At 45.5% G+C, this 11,803-nt stretch overlaps 1 protein-coding gene across 1 annotated transcript in view; it reads left to right on the top strand.

Annotated features, from left to right (window-relative positions):
- Positions 1-9,664, top strand: part of LOC308162147 (rho-related GTP-binding protein RhoQ) — a gene marked incomplete at both ends in the record, with an annotated part of 10,684 nt that extends 1,020 nt beyond the window's left edge. The window contains 3 exons of the mRNA XM_080536265.1: positions 7,403-7,567; positions 9,019-9,114; positions 9,503-9,664. Coding sequence (XP_080392391.1) covers positions 7,403-7,567; positions 9,019-9,114; positions 9,503-9,664 — 423 coding nt within the window. The remainder of the gene's footprint in view (positions 1-7,402; positions 7,568-9,018; positions 9,115-9,502) is intronic.
- Positions 9,665-11,803: the final 2,139 nt, after the last annotated feature.

The following is an 11,803-nucleotide window of genomic DNA, read 5'->3' as shown; positions in this document are numbered from 1 at the left end:
CACACACACACTCTTTCCCATCTTTAGTTTTGGTTTTCCAGGGCTTGAAACAAAGGCATGTCAAATGCAGTTATGAATAGTTCACTTTTCCTCAGGATCAGATTTAACTGTGTGAGGTCAGAAATATGTCCTGAGCTGAAATAGGATCTGCTGGGTGGAAAGGTGAATACGACTTGCTAGGTGGAAAGGTGAATAGCAGTGAGCTGGACACATAACTCAGGAGGTCCTCTGTAACCAACAGCTACCTCTGTCTCCACAGACTTGAGCACTGAATCAGAATCCAACACAAACATGTGGTGGAGACTTTCATTATTGTTGAAAGGAATATGATAGTCAAACCATTGTTCTGTAGTGTAGTGAGTCTAGTGACACACTTGTGGCCTAAACACGTATTGAGTTTATTCCTGCGTGTTTGGGTATTTGCAAATCTATGTCAAGACATATTTTTTCTTTTTAGCTGATTCATTCCGTCTATGAAATGGAGAAGTTGCCCAGATGTCGACTGTGGGGTTTGAGGCCACAGAAGAGTAGAGTTACTTCTCTTCAAACGCACCCCCCCCCCCCCCCCCCCCCCCCCCCCACACACACACACACACACACACACACACACCCCACCTCGGCTGACCTCTTTATGCTGAGCTCAAGGCCAGCTGGTAATGTTTATAGCTTCAGCATCTGATCAGAGAGAGACCAATAGAAACAGAGAGAGAGAGAGAGAGTGAGTAAGAAAGGGAGAGGAAGAGAGCGAGACAGGGAAAGAGGAAGAAAATGAGACGGTAGAGAGGAAAAAGAAACTGCGGGGTGGGGGTGGGGGGCAGCTCTGGAATTCAGCCTAGGGGCCCATGACCAGGATGTAGATGAAATCAATGCCAATGTGTCTATCTCTCTCTCTCTCTGTTTGTGTGTTAATTGACGCTCCCGCTGTAACCACCGCCCACTGTGTCGCCAATTCACACCCACAGTCCTCACACTCATCTCTAGGTCTGCCATACACATGTTTCATTGGCTCCAAGGACGTTTTAATATTTATATCCTTGGCAGGGCGCTTCACTTCCCAGAATCCTTGGCTGTTTCGTAGGGTATCGGTAAACCATTTGCTACTCAGGGAGGAGGAAATGCTATGCTGTTAGATATGCTGTTGTTTTGTTTTAGCTCTATACTCCCTGTGTTTTTCTCTGGAGTCTGCTGTTGGTGTCTGTCAATGAAGACCAAAGAGTTGTCACTGGAAGTCAAGGAAGCCATTATAGGGCTGAGAAATCAGAAAGAAGCTATCATAAACATATCCAAAATGTTAGTCTTGCCAACAACAACAGTTTGGAACATCATCATGGTGAGCTCAGCAAACGACCTGGTAGGCCAAGAAAAACATTGGATAACTGAAAGAATGCTCACCGTAATTAAGAAAACCCCCAAAACGACTGTCCCACAGATCAGGAACACTCTCCAGGAGGGAGGTGGGAATGTGTCAGAGGGTGTGTTCTCACTAGAACATTTGCGTCGTTTGGAGCTGTGAGAACGTGCATTCCAAGTCACTCCTGGAGCAAACAACCGACTCATTCTCCGCCTGAAAAGGGTGGTTTCGCTCCGATTAGAAACGACGCATGCATCACTTCGCATCACTTTGCTTTTGGTGAGAACGCTGCTTGAGGCTGTCCATAGGAAGACAACAGCGCATGCGTATTGATCTGGATAAGAGCGGGCCGAATGGGCAGATCTGCCTAGCAAGCAACGCGAACGTGCTAGCTAGCAAGCAATGGACTAGCTAACACTTAATTTCCCAAATGGCTAACGTTAAAGTCAGGGGGACTCGGGGGACAACGTGGTCCGTCGAAGAATTTTCTGATTTCTGACCAATCAACTATCTAAATCTGTTGCTTCGATTACAAATGTGTTACTTTGTTTACATAAAGGGCTGTGAGAACGCAAATCAGAGAAATAATTTATGCAACAATGTTGCAATCTCATCCACTTGCTCTGGGGTCATGATTCGGATTTTCATGTGAGAACGTTACCAGAGACCAGAGACTACTCTCTGCAGAAGAGTTCACCAGCAGAACTACAGAGGCTACACTGCAAGATATAAACCACTAGTTAGCAACAGAAACCAGATGGCTACATTACGGTACATTACAGTACTGGAACCATTACTGGAACGGGCTCAATCAATGTCTTGATTGATGATGTAACTGGTGACGATTCATTCAGCAGAAATCTGAAGTTGTACAGAAACCTCTCGTCTGAAGTATGAGCAAATGGTTCCAATCTCATTGGACTGCGCTTCAATCATACATGACGATGACATACTACCATAGCCATCGCATGCGAATCGTTGTCAACCAAACACTAAACAGGAGTGCTTCATTTGGACATTATATGATTTTTCCAATACTTTTGAAGCCCTGAAACAGGGGGAAAAGAAAAAATAAATAATAATAATACAGCTGAGAGTACTGTATGTACTTCGATCTTATAGTAATTGTTTGATTTAAAATGCAAACTGAGTATAGAGCCGAAAGAAGACAAAATGCTTCCTCTTTCCAATACTTATGGAGCGCACTTTACTCCAAGACAGCTGCACGTGGAACAATGTTGCAGACAAAAACATAGATAGAATCTTCTATAGCGCGGTCCACTACATCTGTTTGTAGGTGAATGTGTGGGTTAGGAACAGAGTCTTTATGTATTAATTGATTCTCTCTACTACTACTGCTGCTGACATCCAGGCAGCTAGGGTAGGTATCACTGTTGTGGAGGAGGAAGCAGGAAGTGGTTATTAAGTGCTATTGTACCCATGGTAACACTTTGCTCAGAACTGCGGCCCCATGGGATCTCCCTCTCTCTTTCTATTTCTCCCTCTCTCTCTTTCTCTCTCTCTCTCTCTCTCTCTCTCTCTCTCTCTCTCTCTCTCTCTTTGTAGCTCAGTTCCTCTTTTGCTCTCACTCCCTCTTGCACTCACGTTCAGTTGCATCCCACTGTCACACACACACACACACACACACACACACACACACACACACACACACCATCACCCTGTTTTCTGTTTGTTTAGTACAGGCTAATTTCTCTGACTCAGTTGCCTAATGTGGCCCAGTGACCCCCAGGCCCCAGACATCCCAGCAGGAGGGAGACAGACAGATAGGCAAGCAGTAAGTAGGGTTTGCTCTTCCATGAGGCAATCTACTGAGCTGTAACCATGGCAGCAGCTAGACTAGACTTAAGGCTGCCGGTGAGTGTTTTAAGCTCGCCATTGACCCATTGTACAGTATAGGACTAACGTTGACATTGACAGAGAGCTGACATTGACATTGCTCCTCCTCTGTCACATGGTATCCATGTTGTGTAAGCTAAGACCTTAACACTAGAACAGCCATGGGTGGGGTCACTGTGTAGGAGGCAGGCTAATTTACAAGGCAGCCAACTAGTGGTTGTTGTGTGTAAATAGCAGCTTCCCATTCTAAAGATGACCCCCCAATGCGGCTCTTAAAGTAGGTAAAAAAGGCACGGCTGTTCTAGTGTTAAAAGGCATTAACCTCAGTTTGACTAGTATCTTTTTTTAAGTTGTATACGACGAAGCTTCTCCCCGTGTGCGCGTGTTTGCATTCCTAGCGGCCATGTTTGAACAGGCGACTCTGACACAGCCGACAGGGCTGAGGGGAGGAGGAGGGATCCACTGATATCATCTCTCATATGTCACTGACTCCACACACTCACAGCTGAGATCACCAGCTAGCCAAGTGGGAATGCCACGAAAAGCCTCACCCTGATGTAAATGTATGGACATGTATGGGGTGACAGGAATGTACCGTACGCTGCTCCTATGTACAGTAAAGTGCTTAGGCCCAATCCCGATTCCCTTTTCTACCCCTATGGCTCGTTTTCGAGTGTGACTCGATTTCGAGCCAAGGCCTTCGAACAGAGCCACAAGCCGTCGGGATTGAAATCTACCCCTATGAAATGGGACAACCCTTCAAAACTGATACGTCATCAGTATTATCGTAGAAAAGCATTGACGCTCGCGATTCATTCACAACTTCACTTTTACGCTATCAATCGATCAAACAAGTCATCAAATAAAAAAGAACAATGCTTCATTATCAGACCATGACAGAATAACGGCGCTCTAACCTGTATGAAACCTGTGCTCCTATGCTGCCAGTCTGCACTGATTTAGGACAACAGTCCAACAACTTCGCGGCTGAACTTTAGTTAAATTCACGGCGTCATATACCATCAATGGGAAACATGGAAAAATGCATGACTTACAGATTAAATTTTATGACGTTCCGAAATCCGAAGTGACAGGAACGCTGGAGAAACAGCCGCTGTCCACTGCATTAATTAACTACATGTCCTTCATGAGTCTCCCGCTCACTGCCCTCCATCAAAAATGGCACATCCATCGATAATATTACATAATAACAACTGCTCGGATTAGATTGCGAGTTGTTTTGGTATAATAAGTGCCGCAATACAGATAGCGTCATATACCACCAAGGGGGGGGGGGGGGAATCAGCCTGTGGATAGATAACTTTAGATAGATAACTTTACATTAAATATGTCTACCATCATCCGCTGTCAAACACCACAATTTATTTCTAAATAAACATGATTGTACATCTCTGTAATCGCGCACCGATGTATTTCTATGGGGAAGGCTGTGCTTGACGATTCCATTGGACTGACGCCGGGCAGAGGAACAGGGACTGTCACCCTGTGACAAACGCGCAGATATGAGTGCTCCGGTGTACTGCTTTGATAGTCTAATGGAAGTGATCAGGTAGGCTACCGGTCCTCTACTGTTAAACCCGAGCGCGCTGGACTGTGGAACTTTCTATCTTAAGCATATGCACCTCGGCATAACAGCGATTTTTTTGTTATGCTTGTTGTAAAGAAAAGGTCTATAATGCATTGAAATGACATTAAACTAAGATAATAAGATGGTTCTCATAATTTTTCAAATCTTTATTAATCAGTAATTACAGAGAAAGTAAAATGACATTTCCGCAGCGACATAACATTTCTGTAGATGATTCGCAATGCATCCTGGAATCAAGGGGTTAGCGTACCCCTATGGCTTCAAAGCTAGTCTGGTCCTGGAATCGCTAGAAATGAAGCCATAGTTAGACCTCGAAATGAAGCCATGGCTCGATGAAATATGAATTGGGACAGCCCTCCCCCTAAACGTGAACGCGCAAAACGAAGCCATAGGGGTGAAAACGAAGCCGTAGGGGTGAATTGGGATTGGCCCTTAGTGTACTGTATCACACCATGTTCTATTATGGTACAGTACACTAGGGGAGGGGAGGGGGGGGGGTGCTTCACCTGTTTCGATTAGGGGAACAGAGGACATCCAAACACACACTCACATGTGTTCACAGGAACACATGCTGACATACGATATCATCAGGATCTTTTTTTAAGTTTATTACGTTTCTGGAGCCTCTCTCTGGTCCCTCCCAAACACCTAAAAAGTCAGATCACAGAATGGGGAAATGATAGGAGGGTGATTATAGGATGACACCCATAAGCATGAGCTCTAGATGGATCACTAAAACGAACAAATAGATAAATAAATGGACTGACTGACATAGCGCCTTATTCCAAAGACGCTTTACAACGGCCTCTCATTCTCCTGTTCACACACGCGCTCACACACCAATGGCAGCAAGCTACCATGCAAGGCGCCGGCCCCGCTCATCGGGAGCAATTTGGGGTTCAGTGTCTTTCCCAAGGGAACCTCAACATGTGGCCAGCCAGGGTTCGAACCGCCGATCTGTCGACCTTATGATCATTAGATGCCGGCTCTACCCCCTGCACCACAGCCTCCCCATCGCTAGACAAAATTTCCCTGTCCTCCACCCAGGTGACTCAGATCTCGACTATTCATAGGTCAAAACAGATCAGTGTTAATTTTGGCAGGCTTTTTAGTCACTTAGTCTTGGGTGTTTAGATGAAGATGCACACCAGTTCTAGTCACACCAAGTCACCTCCATTTTTCTTAGTTCCAGTCCAGTTCCAGTTGATGGAACTGAAAACATTCCAGTGCAGTCTCAGTCCACAAAAACTCCAAAACATTTTAGTCGAGTTTTCGTCGCTGACTACGGCCAGACTAAAATGTTGATGGTGACTTGGTGTGACTAGAACTGGTGTGCATCTTCATCTAAACACCAAAGTCTAAGTGACTAAAAAGCCTGCCAAAATTAACACTGATTAACAGATGAGGCCAGTCATAGAGGACAGAACTCTCTTGTTGTTTCCATCTTCTCCAGTCCAATACACATGCCGGATGATAATGATATAATAAATGACATAACATAACTATTTTTAACACGGTTAGGTAATACACAATGTGTCTCAAAGACATTAGATTGGCAACAAAATATGACTTGCATTGCTGGTCTTTTACCATTCGAGTCCCAAGCTATTGACCTCATTATCATACACATTTCCCCTGCTCAATTTGCATATCTCAGAGGTACAATACGTCTCACTATAAACATTCCAGTAACTGTAGAAGAAACTGTCAGACTGGAAATAGAGCGGGAACGAGAGAGGCCAGAGGATGGAGAGGGGCTATGGTGGCAGCATCATCACAAGGTCGTCGACTGATTACTTAACTATGGAACAGTTTTTCATTCAGATCTTCCAGTCCTGATCTTGACTTGCGAGTGAAGTTGATTTACCATTATGTTTCTCAGATGAGTGGAGAACCGTTGGTTTGCTCTCTACAAGCTTGCCAAGCACATCATTTGAAAAAGCCAATGCGGACGCCCCTGTATTCAAACATGTCATGTGGTGATGTTGGACAGCCTGTCAGTGGCGTTAATCAGCGAGAGACGAGGCCACTCTGGATCTCATTCACCTAGGCCAGCATTGCGATGTGAATTAGAACACCACACAATCAGCTCGGGTATATCGAAGATGGCAGGTTAGTCTGGTTGCAACTGTTTTCGCTGGTAGGAAGTACATCATCTGTGAAGTGGTCCTTCATGCCAATATTAGTCAGAGAGAGTGAGAGAGACACACACGTTCACACAGAGAGAGGGAGGCCGGAAACACTGATGAAGGTCATCTGGAAGAATCCGCACATTCCTTCATTTTATGAGTCAATTCGAATGGCAATTTGTATGCTTATTGCTGCCGTCATAAAACTGTTCATTATCCTCAAACCTAGCAGCTTGCTGGTGTGCACGCAAGGAGCCGATAAGCTCAGTGCTCAAGCTCAGCTCTTTCTTAGCTCTAGTGAACAGTAAAAGGATGGCTGCGTTCGGGAGCTAATTTTTCACACGGTTTAATAATTCATTCATGGTAATTCCATGGATGTGATGGTCTGAAATGATCAAGGCTATTGCTCATCTCCTTGTCTCTGGTTCCCCCCCCCCCTCCTCCAACCCCTCACAGGAGGACTACGACCGCTTGAGGCCTTTGTCGTACCCCATGACAGATGTCTTCCTCATCTGTTTTTCCGTGGTCAACCCAGCCAGTTTCCAGAATGTGCGGGAGGAGTGGGTCCCAGAGCTGCAAGAGTACGCTCCCAGTGTCCCCTACCTGCTCATAGGGACCCAGGTGAGGCGGGAGAGCTCCCAGAACAACGCTCTCTTCCTTAAAATCAGGGTTCGACAGTAACGCTTGCCCGCTTGCCCGGAGCAAGTAAAAAAATCGCCGGGTTTGTTTGTGCGAGCCCGACGACGCTGCTGGATCCTGGATATGTTTACCTGTGTGCAGGAAGAACAACAGACGGCGCAGGCGCCAGACCAGACTAGATGATCGTGGAGGGAAGATATTATTAAAGCATACACGCCTGTCAATCACCCGTCGCATCGCGTACGCTTTAATAATATCTTCACTCCACGATAATCTAGTCTGGTCTGGCGCCTGCGCCGTCTGTTGTTCTTCCTGCACACAGATAAACAGATTCAGGATCCAGCAGCGTCGTCAGGCTCGCGCAAAACAAACCTGGCAAATGTTTTACTTGCTCCGGGCAAGCGTTACTGTCGAACCCTGCTTCAAATAAACAAAAAATGTCCATTCTAATGAAACATTTATGGAATTGATGCATGACCAAGAACAAAGCATATGTGTACAGTTTCCAAATGATCTTGACTTTACTTTAGTGAATGTACTGTATTTAGTGGGGACAGTGCACGTGGATCAACATTTCCTTAAATAGAAACAGAAGATTTAACCAGGAGGTTGCTTTACTTTTTATCTGTTCTGCGTGTTTAGTCATTTACAGTTTTAAGTTTTTACTTTTTAATAAAAAAAACTGTAAAGTTTACTGAGGCGCTGTGAAAATGCACTTCAACTAAAGCCTGACATGACTTGACATAAGTGTGACTTCCTCATGAACAGCTAAAGCTCTCTGATAGGCCCATATTGAAAGAGATCGACCTCCCTGCACTAATTCCAAACCACACTCGTGGGTGTACCTGAGGCAGTGTTCCCTGGCAACCACCAGTAGAGCATGGGCCTAATGAGGCGGCAGACTCAGTGGAGTGGGTTGGCATTTGATTCATAGTTCTGTCAGCTGATATTTACTACTCTTTTTATCAGTCCGATGATAAATCAGTCTCCTCATTTTAGCTGCATGCTGATGTGAACCCAATCAATTCATAGGAGGACCGGGAGTCACAAATCAAACAATACAGCCAAGGTTTGTCCGAGTTTGTTGCGTATAAGTATTACGTGAACGTGTGTGGTGTGGGATGTGCTTTAATTGGCTATTAGTGAGAGAGAGGGAGGGTGTGAGCATTCGTCGCGTGTTCTGCATTCTGTTGAATTAGTACAGCAGTGCCTCATGGTTGGCTGTGAATTCAAGCTCATAAGAACGTGAAGAGGAAGAGAAGGCTAGGGGGTTTAGAGTTGTGTTTGACCGACTATAGGACGTTGCCCTGGAATAACCCAAGGTTGTCTATTTGTGCAAACTCACAGAATTGTTTATAGGCTCAGCTCTTCTGTGTCTCTTAAATGATGTGGCTGTGACGACAGTGACAGGAAGCTTGTGTTCTCCCTTTCAGATCGACCTGCGTGACGACCCCAAGACCATCGCCAAACTGAACGACATAAAGGAGAAACCCATGACCACGGAACAGGGCCAGAAGTTGGCCAAGGAGGTACGGCTGGAGGGGATACAGCAGGGGGTGGAGGGGGTATGGCTGGGGGGGGAGGGGGTACGGCTGGGGGGGAGGGGCTACGGCTGGGGGTGGAGGGGGTAGGGCTGGGGGGGGAGGGGATAGGGCTGGGGGTGGAGGGGGTACGGCTGAGGGTGGAGGGGGTAAGGCAGGGTGGGTGACCTAGGGGGCAGGGGGCCACAGCCTGGGGGGCAGGAGGAAAGGTAGAGATGCAATGAATGGATCAATATAGCAGGCTGTTCAAAGAAGAGACAATTACAGGAAGATTACACTACCAGTTCATGCTGATAATGCTGGTTGGCTCAGTCATTGAGCACCTACTGTATCGATTGACCTTGACTGTTTTGACGGCTTGTCTCTGCCTCCCCAGATTGGTGCATGTTGCTATGTGGAATGCTCTGCCCTGACCCAGAAGGGACTAAAGACTGTGTTTGACGAGGCCATCATCGCCATCCTCGCCCCCAAGAGGAAGAAGGGAGCCCTGAAGAGAAGACTCGGGCCACGTTGTATCAACTGCTGCCTGATCACGTGAGAGAAAGAGATATCCTATAACATCATACAACAACAACAACAACCACCCCTGATACAAGCCTGGAGAAGCAGCATTCATAAGCATGAGAGAGACTGACTGAAGGACCCAAAGGAAAGGAACTAATACCCTTTTAGTTCAGGCTCTTGAATGGCCGACCGTCTCCTCTGCTGTTAACCAGTGGGGTTGGGGTGCAAGCTTTATTACCAAAGGAGCACAAACCCAAGTCAACACCCTTCAGCAAAACTGTCTTTGCCTCAAAACGTACCTTCTTTTCTAACCGTTTTTTAAAGCCCTGTTCCTGTGCAAAAGTACATGGTAAGCTTTCAGAAAACACATACAGACATCATGGTATCCATTTTAACTCCTTATATATGATGTGTATTTTTTTTGTAATCGCAGACATACAATTGAAATGAATTAATGAATGGATGGATTGCATTTATGTAGCGCTCTCCGTCAGACCTCAAAGCGCATGTTGTGTGTGTGTGCGTGTGCGTGTGCGTGTGTGTGTTAGTCATTCACTCACCTCGTCCCCCATTAGAGAAATACTGTTCTTTTCATGGAGTCAAACTCCAACATATCCCTATAACCTGCTCTTGTAGCACAGCTTGCTGATGTAAGTCAGGGATATATTTACTGTCTGCCTAAAGAACTGAATGCACGTACCAGGCAGGGGGGCAGCACAGATTTCCAGCACACAACAGGAAGCACAGTCAACCCTATCCTTATCCATTAAAGCACAGTTTACATCAACCCACCCATCTGCCCCCCTTTCAATCGCTTTGAAGCACAGTTTAGCATGGTTCTAATATTATCCCCCAATGCCAGCGCCAGCATGGTCACTCAACACATGCAGGTTGGACCCCCAGCCCCCCCCCTCCCCCTTGAACATACTGTGATTCCATTGGAAGTCCCATGACAGATAAGCCCTATCCAGGAACAAGTCCTAACCCTTACTCCCTTTAAAATAATCAATGTACTTTTACTTTTAAATGGGTATAAAACAAACTGGTGATTTACTGCCGCCTGCACATGACTTGGCTCAAGGCAGCAGCGTTTCCTGGTGCCCCCCCCCCAGCCCAGAGCAGGCCCCGCCCATCTGACTGCATTACATTGGAGGCAGCTTGGCATGGCGCTCCCCATACCGTCACAAAAGCAATGAATGGGATAGATAGGACGTGCTCTCTGTCTTATATATCAATCTTGGTCGACACCTAGGATACTTGTTGGTATTTTCCTTCAGCAAAGTTTCAGACAGTGAAAAGACAAATAATGTAACAATGGTGTGTTGTCCTGGCCAATCAGCATTTTACAAAAACAACAACAACAACAACAAACATTGAGTTCAATGTGTCACCTCCTCCTGCTTACACTTCCATTTGCTACTCCGTTTATGTAGTACTCTACAATACTGAAAGTGGTCATTGAACCTGCTCTTTGCTCCGTTTGTTGGTGGGTTTTGCAATAGGAAAGTGGAGCTCCCGGACTCTCCTTGTTTTTATTCCTTTGAGAGGTTTTTTTCCTCATATATTTCTCCATGTATTAAAGGTGCCAACTACTTGCTAATGTCTGATCTTATAGCTATGAGCTATGTTTTGTTAAGAGTTAAACCTCTTAATTACAGCTTTAATGTCAATGGTGCTTTTCTGTCTCTCTGTCCCGGCCTGCGTTCATTTTTTATTTCCCAGAAGAGCTGAGTGGATTACAAAGCAATTACATTCTCTCTCTAACAGAACGTTGTTGCACTTGTACATGCTGTCGAGGTACATCTTCAGGATCTAAGCACTGCAGAAAGTGCAGTCTCCAATTTCCCCTCTCCTCTTCTGAATAAATGTGTTTACTGTCTAAATTAGCCTTTCTCTGGGGTCTTACTGTACTTGGAGAAACACAGAGGTTTACCACTGCAGAATATCGTAGGGCTAGAACTTTTCAATTTATTATTTGTAATGCTGGCTACTGTTTTTATAAACAGTTTTAGTCAAACTGTATTTGGTTCAATTGCTAATAAGGGCTAAGATGACTGGGAGAGTATCATAAAGCATGAATCTGTACTTAAACACACACACAAATGTACTGTATGCTAATGACCTCAGATAAGCTAGAGGACTGAAAGTTGCCATATCAACCCAGTTTAAGAGA

This window comes from Nansenia antarctica (genome assembly GCF_963989245.1).
Source record: "Nansenia antarctica genome assembly, chromosome: 1".
In the NCBI taxonomy this organism is placed as follows: domain Eukaryota; kingdom Metazoa; phylum Chordata; class Actinopteri; order Argentiniformes; family Microstomatidae; genus Nansenia; species Nansenia antarctica.
Note: the sequence above shows the minus strand (reverse complement) of the source record. Positions and strands in the feature narration are given on the sequence as shown.